Here is a 22,234-nt window from a genome sequence, read left to right as displayed (position 1 = left end):
TTACATCTATCATGAATTGGTCTCCCGAGTGGCGCAGTGGTCTAAGGCACTGCATCTCAGTGCTAGAGGCGGCACTACAGAGCCTGGTTCGATTCCAGGCTGTATCACAACCGGCCGTGATTGAGAGTCCCATAGGGCCGGGCACAATCTGCCCTGCGTCGTCTGTGTTAGGGTTTGACCGGGGTAAGCCGTCATTGTAAATCAGAATGTGTTCTTAACTGACTTGCCTAGTTAAATATAGATATAAAACTTGGTTCAGAATTGTACAAGTGGTGGCTTCATCATTGTGTAAACACACTGGTAACAATAACTCTGTGTTGTGTATTTAAGCTATGAAAGACCGAGGGGTTAAAATATGGGGGTGGGTAGCCTACTTCCACATTCTATTTATAATTGGCTGAACAAATTTCGTAACTGCACTAAAGGTCATTGAAGGAGTTGGTTTGAAAATAATCTGAAGATTTTTTGGACATGCGCAGATGTGAGATGCCATATTGGAACGAGCTCTGTGCTGTGCAGTTGGAAGACGTCGCTCGCTGGCTTCCACCGAACGAAAAAGGCTCGCAAATTTGATTCGAAAAAAACATAATTAAGGTAAGACAGGTGACAGGTTGACGCTTCTTTAAATATTTATGTAGGTTACTAATCCAGAGCCGTCGTTTTCTCGACGAAATATCTACCATGAATGGTTTTTCCTGGCTAAAACCTTTAACCATTCCAACCCGAGGCTGTTTCTCTAGAAACAGAAATACTGGCGTATTCAGGAGCCAAGTTGTTCAAAGTGTTTTTACGTGCGTAATTATAGCTCTCACATGCGGTGAGAACGTCGCTTCGTGGCACTTTAAATTTAGTTAGTGTGATTGTTTTTCTTTATTTAATGTAAACCTTGATTCAAAATAAATTGGTTACATAAACATTTATTTTAATGCTTGCCGTGCATAGGAAAAACACATTTCAATAAGCCTGATAAATGAATTTCCATCTAACGGTCTGCTTTCTACTGAAAACGATAAAATAGTGAAATGCTCATAAGTTCACACCACTGACTTCGTTTTAAATGTTCATATTTACAGTTTAAACGTGTAGGTGTGTCATGCTTTTTCCACACATAGGTGCGCAAAGGCATCGGAAAATACCGGACATTGCCAATATGTCAAACCACTTTCAACATGGCGGGTTTTGGTGTGTAAAAAACTGCATGTAAAATCTTTGAATGAGGAAAAAAATTAATTACTGCAGTTAACCGTCCAGTTTTAGTTTCTTTTGATGCACATTAACAAGCTCTAATGAATTAAATTAGAAGTGGACGCTTAGCAATAACGTTAGAGTTTTTTTCCGCTGCAATACTTTGTGAGCAAAGTACATTAGCGAAGTGCGAAATACAAATGACTGACTGTGTAACGCACCGAGAGGACTTCGACGACACCCGTATCCCACGAATGCACAGTACGCATAGCTACATTTCCTGTTTCACTTTATCAGCATTAGCAGTTACAATATATTTTTTTATCGTTATTTAGTAGACATAGAATAATGGTCTGATGAACGGTTCCATTTGTCTTTTTAATCATCCATCAAGGTTTTAACATCCAATCTTGATGATTGTAAAATTGCACGAGGTAATTCTCCCAATCCGACGTTATGCCAAATTTCTACGATGAAGTTTCTACTTGGGTTAAACCGCGCATATATCCATTTAATTATTATTATTTTTATTGCGGGTGGTCAGCAAAACCGGAGTTCAGCTGCACATTATTCTGATGATCCCTCTTCGGAATTACATTCGGCTCCATAATGAATATAAAAATAAGCCACGCTTTCGAATGAACAGTGATGTGCATGTGCGCACTCATGCATATTCAGGCTGCGTATTGCCATAAAACCCTAAAACATACGGTAGGTCCGTGGCTGTCATGTGAGATGGTTTTGACTTGGTACTGGTGTAGCGTAGATGGAATGGAAGTAAGCAACATCACGGAGAAGGTCTCGCCTCTTTACAGTAAAACCCTATGAAGTGTCCAGGGATCTGGTATAGGGGTAAAGATGATCAAGGATGCATGGTTATTGATGGTTTTATTCATGTACTCCTCAGCGCCGTTCATAATCGATCTTTTGGTAGCAGATGCCATTGTATGTAAATGTCCCTGGTAAGGTTCTAAATGAAGAACAGATGAAACATTGATGGATTGGCTCTGTGAGTGAAGACAGAGAATTGTATTAGCCAATAACAACTTACATTACTAACACATCTTTCACAGGGATTTACATAACACAATGATATGGAAAACGGATGTATTAAGTCATTAGGTCAAGGCTATGACTTGACATCGTCAGTTCAGAAGTGTCTGCTGTAGTTTTAGGTGAAATAATGGCAAAAGGTAACCACATCCCCGGGCTAATTGCTCATGGGAAGTGTCTGGTTGACGAGATTAATTGCAATGTAAAGAAAGCCACATTTCGTTTTCTCCACTAAGAGTCTTCAGTGAGGTGTGTGGATGAATGATTCACAGGAGTTTAAATATATATATATTTCTTCTTTTGTCCCGATCATGAGCGACTCAATGTCTGGAGGAGAGATAATGAGAATCACGTGGCATAAGAGTCAACATAACAGACACAACGTGCTCTGCGCAGAAAGGCTGTCCAATGATTGGCCTACATCGGATGTTTTTTCTTCAAAGAAGATAAAGACATCTTATTAAACAACACGACATTTGGAATAAGATCAAACAACATCCATTTCCATCTATTTTCGATTATTTTTTAGTTTATGGAAAAAGTAATCACATAGACCTTCTGGTGTGATGTTACTCAAACAATGGTTTGATGCTGGAGAAGTTTCCTGAAGACTGCTGCTGTAGGCAGTAGGCTGCCCATTGGTATGTTTTCTCATTACCTCTGTGCATTGGGGCCTGTCTGTCTGTCTGCCCGGGGCAGTTGTTTGCACTTCACTCTTTTAAATATCTCAGTCAGCTGATCTCACACAGCATCACAGGCTGTTTAAGGAACACACCAGGCTCGATGAGCTGTAGAGACAAGACACGATATTCTACTGATATATTATACTAATACATCATAGATACTGACAAATCATGAAATCTCTCTTTGGATATAATATTGCAGATTACATAGTGAGTGATAAAACAGAAGTGTAGAAATCGTTTATAGATCATTACTCTTAACAGGATAAATTGTGTCATGTTGATACCTACAAACAAAAACATGACGGGAGATAAGGAAGGACACAAGTAGTGTTAGTTCATCTGTTAATTCCCCATTAAATCTTTCTATTGTCCCGGTTGGGGTTTTAGAGAAAGGCAGCTCAGGGACGGCGTGTGGTGTCTACTGGACTCATCAGGACTAACCCATTACACCGCCCCCACCATCTCAATCTGACGAGGTTTTAACCAGGAAAGACCTGCGTCCCAGATTAACACACAGATCAGCCTAATCCACAGGATCCAATCTGGGCTGCTCACTGGGATACTGGGGACGAGTATGTTTCAATTTCATGGTTTAGTTAGGCTGCTTTTGTTTTTAAACAACAATTAGTGAAAAAATATATCAGAATTGGACTGCCTGTGTAAACGCAGCCTTAGATCCTCCTGACTGAATGCTATAATAGTGAACCTTTTCGATTTAAATCAGTGAGAACATTTCTGGGATAAGTGACTCTCTGCCTGTGAGATAAATTGCCCGGTTCTCTTTATCCTGTAAACCTACATGTAAATCTGTGATTTTCTCTGATTGTGTCCGAGACATTGTGGTTTATACTACATTTGAGTTATTTAATGGACCCTGTGGACTGTGATCTCTGATAGTTTCTGGACTGAAGTCAGTAGATGGATCACATGTTTGCGTTCCGGAGAATGTGGACTATCAGGCTGAGTGGAGAGTGACAGGGGGCAGCGTCATGTGAGTCCAATTAGACCATCTTGTTGTTTACGCTATGGATATATGTGTGTTTGGATCCCTGCGTGACAGAGGACACATTCAGAAGGATTACATGTTGTGAAAGGACACAGCTATGCAATTAAGCATCGAGGTGATTTCAATGCATTTCCAATGATGTTCCTCATGCTATAAAAACGCATGATGACAAGCACAGAGCATTGCCTATTGCTCGTTTGAATGGGGATTTGAATGCTTAGGCAAATTTGCGAAGTCTGCAGAGAATTGTTTTTGTGTATTAGTTTGATTGAAGGGAATTGGTATGAATATGCTCTATGAATCAGTGTTAATTGAACATTTGATGGAAGTGCGTGCAGTTCGAGTGAGTCATTGCGGAGGCTGAGCGAAATGGCAGTCATCCCAAAATATCACAATTGTGACCATGTGATCTGGCAAAGAGACAGAGTGGGAAAACAATAGGAAATTATTTCGTTTGTTTTTCTCTGAGATCTTTGCGATAAAACACAATTCTGAGTAAATTATGACTAAGCGTTATGATTCCTGTATGAGCGATTTAAGTCTTTTGAAATACCTCTTCTTTCGTAATGGTTTATCTAACGCTGATCTTTGTGGCGTGTGTCGGTCCTGTTCGTCTACCTTATTTCAACTGTGATTGGTTATCTCTTGTGGCTGAAGAGCTGTGCTGAGGTATGCAAATCCACGACAGCAGAAACTGCACATTGCTCTCGCAGACTGTACCAAGCAGAGACATCGAAATACACTGTGCTGAGCAGGTATTCTATGCTGTACATATACCATTAGTAGAACAGAGGCTATTCCTTCTGTGCAGTGGGCTGTTGTGTAGGCAAAACCGCTCGTTCTCTCATACAGAGTATTCGTGACCATTAAAGTTCAATCAGGAGAAATGACATCTCTGCCTTTAGATTTTGTGGCATAGAGAAAGTTAAGATATCAGACAGGGGAGGAGATACAAAATAATACTCTGAGCAAAAGACAATGTTTTGGGATTGTCACCCCCCAGACATTATTTCCTAAGTTCTTAATGATGAAATGCCTAATGTATGTTATGTTGTAAATGTGAACATGAATTAATGCCCCCATTTCAGATTACTCTGTTTTTCTTGCTGTATGATTTATGAAAACTTGCTTGGTGAGTCCTCATTGTGGTTTGTGGTACACACTTTATTCTAACATATATGAAATGCATTGTTATATTTGGTAACACTTACTTATTTTCCCTCGACTCCAACCCCACTCGATGCATGGAACGGATGTGGGTGGAGCTATGTCTAAATAAGGGTGCTAATACATTTTCAAAGGCTCTGACGAAGGCCTTGAGGCAGTGTGCGGGTTTCTTCTTTTTCCTCATCTGTATGGTCTGAAATAATTGCCCATATTGTCTGTCGTTACAGTTTAGATGGACATGGTATGGAGTTTAGTGCTCCATTCCTACTTAACTCTTCCTTTGTGTGACACAGTGGAGGAATGAGGGAGATGCAGTGAAGACTGGGGAGTCTGAAGACAGACGGACAAAGGGTAAAGGTCACCAGGAAGAGAGAGCAGGATGCAGTCCCGCCCACAGGACAGGCCGTTGGCCCTCTCCGCGGGGAAATCCCACAGCCCGACCAATGGGAGAGAAGAACAGGTGTACTCAGGTGAGGGATTTTTACCTACACTTTTTACCCTTCGATCCCTTCCTCATTTTTTGTCTGCCATTGTTTGATGACACGTGAAGCGCACAACCGTTTATCTCCATTGTATCACAATCACAACAGGGGGTTGTGGTTTCAAAATGCTCAGTGATTGCATTGAAAAGCAGCCATTTTCCAATTTTTCCCATTCCCTTTGACATGCCACACCATTATTGACCTTCATCGAGGTCTCAGAATGTGTGTGGTGCAGGGCTATTTTTTTGTTTTGATTGTTCAGCAGGAATCTGCAGCAGCCACTGTGTCTAACTGTGAGAGAATCTGGTCCAGTTTACCAGGTCAGTGGTATGGGGATGTATGAGCTGGCTGTAGAGTCATAGTTAGTCTCTCTGTCATTGTTTTCCTGTGTTTACTTCCTTGTTCTGTAATGTTCAGCCTGACAAGGTGCTTCTTATCAGATGAACAGAGTGGAAAAGTGGAACTCGGATGAAAAGAAATAGAAAACAGGAATGTTTTATTGGGCGGACAGGAAAGAGGAAATGCAACTCACCTAGGAACATTTTCTCAACACTACGGTTGATCTAACATCTTCTTAATTATAAACATATTTTTAAGGAAAAAGTGCTTTTCTGACTCCCAAATACAAGATAGCTTTTTGTTAAAAGCAGCGTTCGTAATGTGACCCCTTTGAATCAGGTGGAGATGGATAGTGGAAGGTATGATGGTATAGCCTTTGTAAAGGTCTGGGGATGTGGAGTGTAAACACACACACACACACTACTATGTGTAAAGGAGAAGTGCAAGCCTAGCAGATTCTTTTCAGAAAACCCCCGATGCAACAACTGGTAGTTTCTTCCCTCTCATTAGTGCAGGTTAAGTCCCACACACAAAGTCTCATGAGACACAGCCTAGAGGGGAGAAACCACACACACACAGAAGACACATTATACCTTGTCCAAGTAACAGTCTCCTACGGGCAAATTAAACAGTTTTCACCTTGAGGAGAAATATTAGTTGAATGATGTAGGACCTGGAACACACACACATAAAACTAACTAAAGATCAGATACATTTTCAAGTGACCTCATTTGGATGGTTGAAAAGAGACTGAACTGCATTTCATTTGGTTCCTGCTGTGTTCTGTATAAAGTTCCTTCCCCGTAGATTTAGAGAAATGACATTGGTGTGTGTGTGATCAGATCTCACCCCGCTTGTCTCATTAAATCTGTATGTTATGCTTATTACGACCTATCAGTTTACACAGTGTCTTTGATCGTTGCAGAATGAAGGCGTACACATTTTTTCCCCCACTCCACAAAAACTGTATTCCACTTGACTCTTTCGCTCGGGACTGAGGAAATATTCTGTTTTACTTACAACATTATTCTTGTTTCATTCATCTTGTTTCCAGTTTCCCACTAGTAATTAACAGTTGGAGGGCTGTTCAAGTGGATTGTTTCCAGTCACATGTGATATGTTCCCACTTCCCACTTGGTTACGAACGCACCATGACACTGCCTCAAGTGCCAGATGCACAGTTGTGACTCTGATGAAGAGGGCTGATGAAGAGGGCTTGTCTGTAGCATGGAACATCAACCATTCCGGGTTAATGTAATGGGCTGTCACTGTTAAGTGACTTCAGTGTGCACTGGCCAATTCATTGACAGCTTTGGCTTGCATATATAGAGCAGATACTACCTGTTTGCTGAAATGAATGCAAGAGGGACGTTTGTAACGTGGCTCTAGCTCTTTCACGAGATGCTGAAACCCTCTGTTCTCAACCACAGAGAATGGGTGCGTACCTGTGGCTCTAAACCAAAGACTAAATAAATATAAACATAGTCCACCTATCACTCCTGTAATTTCTTTGGCCCAGTGAGAATCAGCTGCCAAGGAATGCTTGAATGCAGAGGTGAGACAATGTTATGTTTCTTTGCTCTTCTGTCTTGCTCCGGTATACTGGGGTGATGTCAGCGTATGTGTCAACATATTTGAGGTGTTGGCAGATGCGTAGGCCATTCTCGTTGAGCAGTGGCGACATACTGTTAATGTTTTACCCACAACTCTCTGTCCATTTGTGTTGTAATCTACGAGGAAGCCAAAATGCTCCCAAACTGGAGATTTAAACGATGATGGAAGAGATCCCCCATTTCTGGTTTATCGACCCCCACCACTCACCATCGTACAGAACTAGCTCCCAGCTGCACCTCACCGAAGGACAGTTTGAAATGAGCCAATTAAGATTTTAATTTTGATTACAACGTGCGCATAGGCTCAAGTTGTTTGAACGGAATAGACTGAAAAAAAGATTCCAGCTCAGATTTAGTGAAGAGACGTAGGCCTGTACATTTGGCATGTATTGATTTAGCACATCCAGGGCAACTTACATACATTTGAGTGCATAGGTGTTCATACTTTTTTCACCCATACTGGTCCACTTTGATACAGAATGCAGGGATGTGTATTGAACCTATCGCCTGCAATAAATAATAACTGTGTCCAAGGGCTTCAATACAGTGGCAGCCGCATTCATATAGACAATATCACCCTAGTCTGTAACCGGTATGAATGTCGACTGAATTATTTTGTTTCTGCTAGTTAATGAAATGAAACATGTCATTATTGAGTGTGATGCTGTGATGGTTGTTTTTATGGTGATCTTTAATGTTTTGTGACTGGGTTGGTGGCAGTCAAAATGATTGACGGCACTTGCTTCCTATCAGACGCAGACTCCATGGAGGAAGAGGCCGACTTTAATTGGGAGGAGTACCTAGAGGAGATGGGGGCGACCGCTGCACCCCACACCGCTTTCAAACATGTGAGTGAGAAACACACGTTTACATTTCCATAACCCCCACAACATCTTGTAAACACTGTTTTTGAATGAGTGGCAATCACGCAAATCCCTTTAAACATGTGTTTGAGTGAGAATGTACTTCAGCTAATGATGTTAAACACAGTGTAGTTAGGCTCATAGGCTCAGTCATGACTTACTTGCTGAAGACCACACTCAAACACAGTCACATATTCAGAGTCACTGCTGTTGACTGAGACTCAAATACCAGAGATGACATACCCTGAATCGTCATTTTTGCATCTGTGCATTCTGAAATTATTCAGACCCCTTGACTTGTTCCACATTTTGTTACGTTACAGCCTTATTCTAAAATGGATTAAATCATTTTTTTCTCTCATCAATCTATACCCCATAATGACAAAGAAAAACCAGAAATACCACATTTACATTAGTATTCAGACCCTTTACTCAGTACTTTGTTAAAGCACCTTTGGCAGCGATTACAGCCTCAAGTCTTCATGGATATGACGCTACAAGCTTGGCACACCTGTATTTGGGGAGTTTCTCCCATTCTCCACAGATCCGCTCAAGCTCTGTCAGGTTGGATGGGGAGCGTCACTGCACAGCTATTTTCCGGTCTCTACAGAGATGTTCGATCTGGTTCAAGTGCTGCTCTGGCTGGGCCACTCAAGGACTTTCAGAGACTTGTCCCGAAGCCACTCCTGCATTGTTTTGGCTGTGTGCTTAGGGTCGTTGTCCTGTTGGAAGGTGAACCTTCGCCCCAGTCTGAGGTCCTGAGTGCTCTGCAGCAAGTTTAAATCAAGGAGCTCTCTGTACTTTGCTCAGTTCATCTTTCCCTTCATCCTGACTAGTCTCCCAGTCCCTGCTGCTGAAAAACATCCCTACAGCATGATGCTGCCACCACCATGCTTCACCGAGGGATGGTGCCAGGTTTCCTCCAGACGTTACTCATTCAGGCCAAAGAGTTCAATCTTGGTTTCATCAGACCAGAGAATCTTGTTTCTCATGGTCTGAATGTCCTCTAGGTGCCTTTTGGCAAACTCCAAGTGGGCTGTGGTACCTTTTACTGAGGAGTGGCTTCCATCCGGCCACTCTACCACAAAGGCCTGATTAGTGGAGTGCTGCAGAGATTATTGTCCTTCTGGAAAGTTCTTCCATCTCCTCAGAGGAGCTCTGTCAGAGTGACCATCGGGTTCTTGGTCACCTCCCTAACCAAGGCCCTTCTCACCCAATTACTCAGTTTGGCCGGGCGGCCAGCTCAAGGAAGAGTCTTGGTGGTTCCAAACTTCTTTCATTTAAGAAGGCTGGAGGCCACTGTGTTCTTGGGGACCCTCAATGCTGCAGACATTTTTCAGTACTCTTCCACAGATCTGTGCCTCGACACAATCCTATCTTGGAGCTCTACGGAAAATTCCTTCTACCTCATGGCTTGTTTTTTTGCTCTGACATGCACTGCCAACTGTGGACAGTCGTGTGCCTTTCCAAATTATGTCCACTCAATTGAATTTAACATAGATGGCCTCCAATCAAGTTGTAGAAACATCTCAAGGAGGATCAATGGAAACAGGATGCACCTGAGCTCAATTTCGAGTCTCATAGCAAAGGGTCTGAATACTTATGTAAATGTATTTGTTTTTTAAAATTTATATATATAATATATATATATATATATATTTGCAGCAATGTCTAAAAACATGTTTTCGCTCTGTCATTATGGGGGTGTGTAGATTGATGAGGATTTTTATTTATTTGATCCATTTTAGAATAAGGCTGTAACCTAACAGAATGTGGAAAAATGGAAGGGGTCTGAATACTTTCGCCAATGTGCTGTACACAGTGTATGTCTATTTTGGCGTCATACACATGTACATTCCTGTGTGACATTAAGCATTGATTCCATTTAATCCAACCCACACCAAACCAGCCATCCTGAACACAACCCACACAATTACTCAGAGATTATGACTCAGGCTCCATGGAAGTTGGAAAAAGATGGAAAAAGGCATGTATATCTTATATCCGTCAAACTCAACTCTGGACCTCAAAGCCAGTGCCACTGCCATTTTTCATTGTTCCCCTCTAATCAGGGACTGATTTAGACCTGGGATACCAGGTGGGTGCAATTAATGATCAGGTAGAACAGAAAACCAGCAGGCTCCGGACCTCGTAGGGTCAGAGTTGAATATCCCTCCCTGCCTTGTATGTTACAGTACTCCCCTGCCTTGTATGTTACAGTACTCCCCTGCCTTGTATGTTACAGTACTCCCCTGCCTTGTATGTTACAGTACTCCCCTGCCTTGTATGTTACAGTACTCCCCTGCCTTGTATGTTACAGTACTCCCCTGCCTTGTATGTTACAGTACTCCCCAGCCTTGTATGTTACAGTACTCCCCAGCCTTGTATGTTACAGTACTCCCCAGTCTTGTATGTTACAGTACTCCCCTGCCTTGTATGTTACAGTACTCCCCAGTCTTGTATGTTACAGTACTCCCCTGCCTTGCCTGGTGTAGTGTCAGACTGCCAGTAGTAGTAGTGAGAACAGATGTCTATCAGGCTTATCTTCAGGAGGCCCTCAACACAGCTGCAGGGGACGATGGGAAAAGGGAATGCATAAGTAGTCCTACATAATGTAGCAGAAAGAAAGGAGTGTACAGTATGGAAGTAGACTTTCAGTGGGTTTAATGACGTTGACTGATTTCATAGATGCCAGTTTAAGCGGGCTCAAGCTCTGTGTGTGAAGTCCGTAAGGGGTGCGCTGATGTGATTGCCCGTTTTTTATTTTGTGATTGCCCGGAATGGGAGTGTTTGAATATTTGAATGGGAGTGTTGTTGGTAAGTGGACTGAGTCACAGGAAAAGAGCATGATTTCCCCTGAAAATGTGAAATGGTGAAATATCTCTCATGCTCTCAACAGACCTAGTGCCAATTGAAAAAGTGATTCATTGTGGGGTCTTTCTGTCTCGCTCTCTGTCTCTCTGTCTGTCTCTCTCTCTCTCTCTCTTTGTCTCTCTCTCGGTCTTCTGTCTTTGTCTCTGTCTCTCTCTCTCTGCCTCTTCCTCTCTTACATAAGCCATCCAGTGTGATACAGCATATTTGCTTTGTTTTTATCAGGAAGTCATGAGGCCATTTGCATTGTTTTTAGTTGTAAGATGTTGGCTTTTCTCCAGTAACACAGGCAGTGTGTGTGCGTATGTGTGTTGTGTTTTTATATAATTGGTTTTTAGATATGTGTGAGTGGGAGCCTGTGGCTATGGTTGAAACACATTACATTATCCATTTCCTGGTACTAGCCCATAGATATGTTCTCTCTCTCTCGTCCTCATGTCCTCTCTGTGAGTCACTGTCCGTAAGTGGTTGAAAGATCACTGGAACTTTAAAGAACCCTTTACCCTTGTGAACAAACAGATTCATAAACAGATAGTGTGGATGGGGAGTTTTTAGAAAGGTCCTGTTCATTACCTGTGGCCCACCTGTGTTTTACTCTGTCAATCATAGCTCAGCAAGCCAGTCAGACATCCCTCATTTTGCATGTAGACCTGTGGTGTCATCCACTTTAGAACGTCAATGTATAGATGTGCTTTATCTTGCCCAATGCACTTGATTTACCTCTTAAGTGCAACCCCATTTAGAATCAAGCTCACCTATCACTGTCAGTAAGGGCTGCCTCTTGTGTGACATGGTGCTCTCTGATTGGCGTTCGCAGGTGGACATCAGCCTACAGAGCAGCTTCCAGCCGGGGATGAAGCTGGAGGTGGCCAATAAGAGCAGGCCAGACACTTACTGGGTGGCCACCATCGTCACCACCTGCAGCCAGCTGCTGCTGCTGCGCTTCAGTGGCTACGGAGATGACCGCAAGGCCGACTTCTGGTGTGATATCATGACAGCCGAACTCCACCCAGTAGGCTGGTGCACCCAGAACAACAAGACCCTCCAACCCCCTGAAGGTAGGGGCAGCACCTGGGAACACGCACGCACACGCACACATGGGGCTATGAATTTTATATTTGCGTTTTACACTTGAATACACACATCTTAGCCTATATTGAAAAAACACCCTCTTCATCTGCTCCTTTATAGATCATATACTGAACACACACCTGTAGCTGGACTTTACCTGACCTCCTAGTACAATACAACACCTGTAGTGGACTTTACCTGACCTCCTAGTACAATACAACACCTGTAGTGGACTTTACCTGGCCTCCTAGTATAATACAACACCTGTAGTGGACTTTACCTGGCCTCCTAGTATAATACAACACCTGTAGCTGGACTTTACCTGGCCTCCTAGTATAATGCAATACCTGTAGGTGGACTTTACCTGACCTCCTAATATAATAAAACACCTGAAACTGGACTTTACCTGACCTCCTAGTATAATACAACATCTGTAGCTGGACTTTACCTGACTTCCTTGTATAATACAACACCTGTTAGTGGACTTTACCTGACGTCCTAGTTTAATAAAACACCCGTACAACACCTGTAGGACTTTACCTGCCTCCTACTTCAACTGACCTGACCTCCTAGTATAATACAACACCTGAAGCTGGACTTTACCTGTCCTCCTAGTATAATAAAACACCTGTAGTGGACATTACCTGACCTCCTGCTATAATACAACACCTGTAGCTAGCTGACCTCCTAGGACATTTGACCTCCTGCTATAATACAACACCTGTAGCTGGACTTTACCTGACCTCCTGCTATAATACAACACCTGTAGCTGGACTTTACCTGACCTCCTAATATAATACAAACCTGTACCTGAAACTGGACTTTACCTGACCTCTGTATAATACAACACCTGTAGCTGGACTTTACATGACCTCCTAGTATAATACAACACCTGAAGCTGGACTTTACCTGTCCTCCTAGTATAATAAAACACCTGTAGTGGACTTTACCTGACCTCCTAGTATAATAAAACACCTGTAGTGGACTTTACCTGACCTCCTGCTATAATACAACACCTGTAGCTGGACTTTACCTGACCTCCGGGTATAATACAACACCTGTAGCTGGACTTTACCTGACCTCCTGCTATAATACAACACCTGTAGTGGACTTTACCTGACCTCCTGCTATAATACAACACCTGTAGCTGGACTTCAACTGACCTCCTGCTATAATACAACACCTGTAGCTGGACTTTACCTGACCTCCTGCTATAATACAACACCTGTAGCTGGACTTTACCTGACCTCCTGCTATAATACAACACGTGTAGCTGGACTTTACCTGACCTCCTTGTATAATACAACACCTGTAGCTGGACATCAGCTGACCTCCTGCTATAATACAACACCTGTAGCTGGACTTTACCTGACCTCCTTGTATAATACAACACCTGTAGCTGGACTTCAGCTGACCTCCTGCTATAATACAACACCTGTAGCTGGACTTTACCTGACCTCCTTGTATAATACAACACCTGTAGCTGGACTTTACCTGACCTCCTGCTATAATACAACACCTGTAGTGGACTTTACCTGTCCTGCTACTATAATACAACACCCGTAGCTGGACTTCAGCTGACCTCCTGCTATAATACAACACCTGTAGCTGGACTTCAGCTGACCTCCTGCTATAATACAACACCTGTAGTGGACTTTACCTGTCCTCCTTAATATAATACAAACACCTGTAGCTGGACTTTACACAACACCTGTAGCTGGACTTTACCTGACCTGACCTCATGCTGGACTTTACCTAATGTATACAACACCTGTATTTTCAATGTGGACTTTACCTGTCCTGCTACTATAATACAACATCCTGGCTTCCTAGCTGGACTTTCCCTGACCTCCTAGTATAATACAACACCTGTAGCTGGACTTTACCTGACCTCCTAGTATAATACAACATCTGTAGCTGGACTTTATAATACCTGGCCTCCTACCTATAATAAACAACACCTGTAGCTGTACTTTACCTGACCTCCTATTATAATACAACACCTGTAGCTGGACTTTACCTGACCTCCGGATATAATACAAACACCTGTCGCTGCACTTTACTGACCTCCTAGTATAATACAACACCTGTCGCTGGACTTTACCTGGCCTCCTAGTATAATGCAACACCTGTAGTGGACTTCACTTTACAATACCTGACTTTACTGACCTCCTAATATAATAAAACACCTGAAACTGGACTTTACCTGACCTCCTAGTATAATACAACATCTTTAGCTGGACTTTACCTGACCTCCTTGTATAATACAACACCTGAAGCTGGACTTTACCTGTCCTCCTAGTATAATAAAACACCTGTAGTGGACTTTACCTGACCTCTTGTATAATACAACACCTGTAGCTGGACTTCAACTGACCTCCTGCTATAATACAACACCTGTAGCTGGACTTTACCTGACCTCCTGCTATAATACAACACCTGTAGCTGGACATTACCTGACCTCCTTGTATAATACAACACGTGTAGCTGGACATCAGCTGACCTCCTGCTATAATACAACACCTGTAGCTGGACTTTACCTGACCTCCTTGTATAATACAACACCTGTAGCTGGACTTTACCTGACCTCCTAGTATAATACAACACCTGTAGCTGGACTTTACCTGGCTTCCTAGTATAATACAACACCTGTAGCTGGACTTTACATGACCTCCTAGTATAATACAACACCTGAAGCTGGACTTTACCTGTCCTCCTAGTATAATAAAACACCTGTAGTGGACTTTACCTGTCCTGCTACTATAATACAACACCCGTAGCTGGACTTCAGCTGACCTCCTGCTATAATACAACACCTGTAGCTGGACTTCAGCTGACCTCCTGCTATAATACAACACCTGTAGCTGGACTTTACCTGACCTCCTTGTATAATACAACACCTGTAGCTGGACTTTACCTGACCTCATGCTATAATACAACACCTGTAGTGGACTTTACCTGTCCTGCTACTATAATACAACATCCGAAGCTGGACTTTACCTGACCTCCTAGTATAATGCAACACCTGTAGCTGGACTTTACCTGACCTCCTAGTATAATACAACACCTGTAGCTGGACTTTACCTGACCTCCTATTATGATACAACACCTGTAGCTGAACTTACCTGACTTCCTAGTATAATGCAACACCTGTAGCTGGACTTTACCTGACCTCCTGGTATGTATTTTTTTAACCTTTATTTAACTAGGCAAGTCAGTTAAGAACAAATTCTTATTTTCAATGACGGCCTAGGAACAGTGGGTTAACTGCCTGTTCAAGGGCAGAACCTGAGCTGGATTTCTACCTTGTCAGGGGACTTTGAGCTTGCAATAATACAACATCCGGTTGGACTTTACCTGACCTCCTAGAATAATGCAACACCTGTAGCTGGACTTTCCCTGACCTCCTAGTATGATACAACACCTGTAGCTGGACTTTACCTGACCTCCTAGTATAATACTACACCTGTAGTGGACTTTACCTGACCTCCTACAATAAACAACACCTGTAGCTGTACTTTACCTGACCTCCTACTATAATACAACACCTGTAGCTGCACTTTACCTGACCTCCTAATATAATAAAACACCTGAAACTGGACTTTACCTGACCTCCTAGTATAATACAACATCTGTAGCTGGACTTTACCTGACCTCCTTGTATAATACAACACCTGTTAGTGGACTTTACCTGGCCTCCTAGTATAATACAACACCTGTAGCTGCACTTCAACTGACCTGCTATAATACAACACCTGTAGCTGCACTTCAACTGACCTCCTGCTATAATACAACACCTGTAGCTGCACTTTACCTGACCTCCTAATATAATAAAACACCTGAAACTGGACTTTACCTGACCTCCTAGTATAATACAACATCTGTAGCTGGACTTTACCTGACTTCCTTGTATAATACAACACCTGTTAGTGGACTTTACCTGACGTCCTAGTTTAATAAAACACCCGTCGATGTACTTTTTCTGACCTCCTAGTTTAATACAACACCTGTAGTGGACTTTACCTGACCTCCTAGTATAATACAACACCTGTAGCTGGACTTTACCTGGCTTCCTAGTATAATACAACACCCGTAGCTGGACTTTACCTGACCTCCTAGTATAATACAACACCTGTAGCTGGACTTTACCTGACCTCCTTGTATAATACAAACACCTGTAGCTGGACTTTACCTGACCTCCTGCTATAATACAACACCTGTAGCTGGACTTTACCTGACCTCCTTGTATAATACAACACCTGTAGCTGGACTTCAACTGACCTCCTGCTATAATACAACACCTGTAGCTGGACTTTACCTGACCTCCTGCTATAATACAACACCTGTAGCTGGACATTACCTGACCTCCACCCGTAGCTGGACTTTACCTGTATAATACAACACGTGTAGCTGGACATCAGCTGACCTCCTGCTATAATACAACACCTGAAGCTGGACTTTACCTGTCCTCCTAGTATAATAAAACACCTGTAGTGGACTTTACCTGACCTCCTGCTATAATACAACACCTGTAGCCGGACTTTACCTGACCTCCTGCTATAATACAACACCTGTAGCTGGACATTACCTGACCTCCTGCTATAATACAACACCTGTAGCTGGACTTTACCTGACCTCCTTGTATAATACAACACCTGTAGCTGGACTTTACCTGACCTCCTGCTATAATACAACACCTGTAGTGGACTTTACCTGTCCTGCTACTATAATACAACACCCGTAGCTGGACTTCAGCTGACCTCCTGCTATAATACAACACCTGTAGCTGGACTTTACCTGACCTCCTACTGTAATACAACACCTGTAGCTGGACTTTACCTGACCTCCTAGTACAATACAACACCTGTAGGTGGACTTTACCTGACCTCCTAGTATAATACAAACATCTGTAGCTGGACTTTACCTGACCTCCGGGTATAATACAAACACCTGTCGCTGGACTTTACCTGACCTCCTACTATAATACAACACCTGTAGCTGCACTTTACCTGACCTCCTAATATAATAAAACACCTGAAACTGGACTTTACCTGACCTCCTAGTATAATACAACATCTGTAGCTGGACTTTACCTGACCTCCTTGTATAATACAACACCTGTTAGTGGACTTTACCTGGCCTCCTAGTATAATACAACACCTGTAGCTGCACTTCAACTGACCTGCTATAATACAACACCTGTAGCTGCACTTCAACTGACCTCCTGCTATAATACAACACCTGTAGCTGCACTTTACCTGACCTCCTAATATAATAAAACACCTGAAACTGGACTTTACCTGACCTCCTAGTATAATACAACATCTGTAGCTGGACTTTACCTGACCTCCTTGTATAATACAACACCTGTTAGTGGACTTTACCTGACGTCCTAGTTTAATAAAACACCCGTCGATGTACTTTTTCTGACCTCCTAGTTTAATACAACACCTGTAGTGGACTTTACCTGACCTCCTAGTATAATACAACACCTGTTGCTGGACTTTACCTGGCTTCCTAGTATAATACGACACCCGTAGCTGGACTTTACCTGTCCTCCTAGTATAATAAAACACCTGTAGTGGACTTTACCTGACCTCCTGCTATAATACAAACACCTGTAGCTGGACTTTACCTGACCTCCTGCTATAATACAACACCTGTAGCTGGACTTTACCTGACCTCCTTGTATAATACAACACCTGTAGCTGGACTTCAACTGACCTCCTGCTATAATACAACACCTGTAGCCGGACTTTACCTGACCTCCTGCTATAATACAACACCTGTAGCTGGACATTACCTGACCTCCTTGTATAATACAACACGTGTAGCTGGACATCAGCTGACCTCCTGCTATAATACAACACCTGAAGCTGGACTTTACCTGTCCTCCTAGTATAATAAAACACCTGTAGTGGACTTTACCTGACCTCCTGCTATAATACAACACCTGTAGCTGGACTTTACCTGACCTCCTGCTATAATACAACACCTGTAGCTGGACATTACCTGACCTCCTGCTATAATACAACACCTGTAGCTGGACTTTACCTGACCTCCTTGTATAATACAACACCTGTAGCTGGACTTTACCTGACCTCCTGCTATAATACAACACCTGTAGTGGACTTTACCTGTCCTGCTACTATAATACAACACCCGTAGCTGGACTTCAGCTGACCTCCTGCTATAATACAACACCTGTAGCTGGACTTTACCTGACCTCCTACTGTAATACAACACCTGTAGCTGGACTTTACCTGACCTCCTAGTACAATACAACACCTGTAGGTGGACTTTACCTGACCTCCGGGTATAATACAAACACCTGTCGCTGGACTTTACCTGACCTCCGGGTATAATACAAACACCTGTCGCTGGACTTTACCTGGCCTCCTAGTATAATAAAACACCCGTAGTGGACTTTATTTCACCTAGTATAAATCAACACCTGTTGCTGGACTTCACCTGACCTCCTGCTAAAATACAACACCTGTAGCTGGACTTTACCTGACCTCCTTGTATAATACAACACCTGTAGCTGGACTTCAACTGACCTCCTGCTGTAATACAACACCTGTAGCTGGACTTTACCTGACCTCATTGTATAATACAACACCTGTAGCTGGACTTTACTTGACCTCCTGGTATAATACAACCCCTGTAGCTTGACTTTACCTGGCCTTCTAGTATAATACAACACCTTTAGCTTGACTTTACCTGGCCTCCTAGTGTAATACAACACCTGTAGCTGGACTTTTTCTGACCTCCTAGTATAATACAACACCTGTAGTGGATTTTACCTGGCCTCCTAATATAAATCAACACCTGTAGCTGGACTTTACCTGGCCTCCTAATATAAATCAACACCTGTTGCTGGACTTTACCTGGCCTCCTAATATATAAATCAACACCTGTTGCTGGACTTTACCTGGCCCCCTACAATAAACAACACCTGTAGCTGGACTTTACCTGACCTCCTAGTATAATACAACACCTGTAGCTGGACTTCACCTGACCTCCTACTATAATACAACACCTGTAGCTGGACTTTACCTGACCTCCTAGTATAATACAACACCTGTAGCTGGACTTTACCTGACCTCCTAGTATAATACAACACCTGTAGCTTGACTTTACCTGGCCTCCTAGTGTAATACAACACCTGTAGCTGGACTTTTCCTGACGACCTGGTATAATACAAACACCTGTAGCTGGACTTTACCTGACCTCCTGGTATAATACAAACACCTGTAGCTGGAATTTACCTGACCTCCTGCTATAATACAACACCTGTTGCTGGACTTTACCTGACCTCCTAGTATATTACAACACCTGTAGCTGGACTTTACCTGACCTCCTAGTATATATATTTTTTTTAACCTTTATTTAACTAGGCAAGTCAGTTAAGAACAAATTCCTATTTTCAATGACGGCCTAGGAACAGTGGGTTAACTGCCTGTTCAAGGGCAGAACGACAGATTTGTACCTTGTCAGGGGTTTGAGCTTGCAACCTTCCAGTTGCTTGTACCTGGCTTCCTAGAATAATGCAACACCCGTAGCTGGACACCTGTAGCTGACCTTCTAGTATAATGCAACGCCTGTAGCTGTACTTCACCTGACCTCCTAGTATAATGCAACACCTGTAGCTTGACTTTACCTGGCCTCCTAGTATAATACAACATCTGTAGCTGGACTTTACCTGACCTCCGGGTATAATACAAACACCTGTAGCTGGACTTTACCTGACCTCCTAGTATAATACAACACCTGTCGCTGGACTTTACCTGACCTCCGGGTATAATAAAACACCTGTAACTGGACTTTACCTGGCCTCCTAGTATAATAAAACACCTGTAGTGGACTTTATTTCACCTAGTATAAATCAACACCTGTTGCTGGACTTCACCTGACCTCCTGCTAAAATACAACACCTGTAGCTGGACTTTACCTGACCTCCTTGTATAATACAACACCTGTAGCTGGACTTTACCTGACCTCCTGGTATAATACAAACACCTGTAGCTGGAATTTACCTGACCTCCTGGTATAATACAACACCTGTAGCTGAACATTACCTGACCTCCTAGTATAATACAACACCTGTCGCTGCACTTTACTGACCTCCTAGTATAAATCAACACCTGTTGCTGGACTTTACCTGGCCTCCTAATATAAATCAACACCTGTAGCTGGACTTTACCTGACCTCCTAGTATAACACAACACCTGCAGCTGGACTTTACCTGACCTCCGGGTATAATACAAACACCTGTAGCTGGACTTCACCTGACCTCCTACTATAATACAACACCTGTTGCTGGACTTTACCTGACCTCCTATTATGATACAACACCTGAAGAGGACTTTACCTGACCTCCTAGTATAATACAACACCTGTAGTGGACTTTACCTGACCTCCGGGTATAATACAAACACCTGTAGCTGGACTTTACCTGACCTCCTAGTATAATACAACACCTGTCGCTGGACTTTACCTGACCTCCGGGTATAATACAACACCTGTAACTGGACTTTACCTGACCTCCTGGTATAATACAAACACCTGTAGTGGACTTTATTTCACCTAGTATAAATCAACACCTGTTGCTGGACTTTACTAACCTCCTGCTAAAATACAACACCTGTAGCTGGACTTTACCTGACCTCCTTGTATAATACAACACCTGTAGCTGGACTTGAACTGACCTCCTGCTATAATACAACACCTGTAGCTGGACTTTACCTGACCTCCTAGTATGATACAACACCTGAAGAGGACTTTACCTGACCTCCTAGTATAATACAACACCTGTAGCTGGACTTTACCTGACCTCCTATTATGATACAACACCTGAAGAGGACTTTACCTGACCTCCTAGTATAATACAACACCTGTCGCTGGACTTTACCTGACCTCCGGGTATAATACAACACCTGTAACTGGACTTTACCTGACCTCCTGGTATAATACAAACACCTGTAGTGGACTTTATTTCACCTAGTATAAATCAACACCTGTTGCTGGACTTTACTAACCTCCTGCTAAAATACAACACCTGTAGCTGGACTTTACCTGACCTCCTTGTATAATACAACACCTGTAGCTGGACTTTACTAACCTCCTGTTATAATACAACACCTGTAGCTGGACTTTACCTGACCTCATTGTATAATACAACACCTGTAGCTGGACTTGAACTGACCTCCTGCTATAATACAACACCTGTAGCTGGACTTTACCTGACCTCCTAGTATGATACAACACCTGTAGCTGGACTTTACCTGGCCTCCTAGTGTAATACGACACCTGTAGCTGGACCTTTTCTGAACTCCTAGTATAATACAACACCTGTTGCTGGACTTTACCTGACGACCTAATATAATAAAACACCTGAAACTGGACTTTACCTGACCTCCTAATATAATAAAACACCTGTAGTGGACTTTACCTGACCTCCTGGTATAATACAAACACCCGTAGCTGGACTTTACCTGTCCTCCTAGTATAATAAAACACCTGTAGTGGACTTTACCTGACCTCCTGGTATAATACAACACCTGTAGCTGGACTTTACCTGACGTCCTAGTATATATATATGTTTTTAACCTTTATTTAACTAGGCAAGTCAGTTAAGAACAAATTCCTATTTTCAATGACGGCCTAGGAACAGTGGGTTAACTGCCTGTTCAAGGGCGGAACGACAGATTTGTACCTTGTCAGGGGTTTGAGCTTGCAACCTTCCAGTTGCTAGTACCTGGCTTCCTAGAATAATGCAACACCCGTAGCTGGACACCTGTAGCTGACCTTCTAGTATAATACAACGCCTGTAGCTGTACTTCACCTGACCTCCTAGTACAATACAACACCTGTAGCTGGACTTTACCTGACCTCC

The 22,234-nt window shown here is 42.8% G+C and overlaps 1 protein-coding gene across 6 annotated transcripts in view; it reads left to right on the top strand.

Annotated features, from left to right (window-relative positions):
* The first annotated feature begins 505 nt into the window (after positions 1 to 505).
* LOC135514892 (scm-like with four MBT domains protein 2) overlaps positions 506 to 22,234 on the top strand; it is a 58,504-nt gene continuing 36,775 nt past the window's right edge. For 3 of the 6 annotated variants that reach the window (XM_064938579.1, XM_064938576.1, XM_064938575.1), the window contains exons 1-3: positions 5,637 to 5,899; positions 8,285 to 8,379; positions 12,083 to 12,323. In XM_064938579.1, coding sequence (XP_064794651.1) covers positions 5,800 to 5,899; positions 8,285 to 8,379; positions 12,083 to 12,323 — 436 coding nt within the window. In that variant the 5' untranslated portion in view covers positions 5,637 to 5,799. Of the gene's footprint in view, positions 595 to 5,390; positions 5,568 to 5,635; positions 5,900 to 8,284; positions 8,380 to 12,082; positions 12,324 to 22,234 lie in introns of those variants that run through there. The other 3 variants (XM_064938574.1, XM_064938572.1, XM_064938573.1) reach the window with 2 other exon arrangements.

This window comes from Oncorhynchus masou, chromosome 26 (genome assembly GCF_036934945.1).
Source record: "Oncorhynchus masou masou isolate Uvic2021 chromosome 26, UVic_Omas_1.1, whole genome shotgun sequence".
Classification (NCBI taxonomy): Eukaryota; Metazoa; Chordata; class Actinopteri; order Salmoniformes; family Salmonidae; genus Oncorhynchus; species Oncorhynchus masou.
The sequence above is the reverse complement of the archived record's forward strand: the minus strand, read 5'-3'. Positions and strand labels throughout refer to the sequence as shown.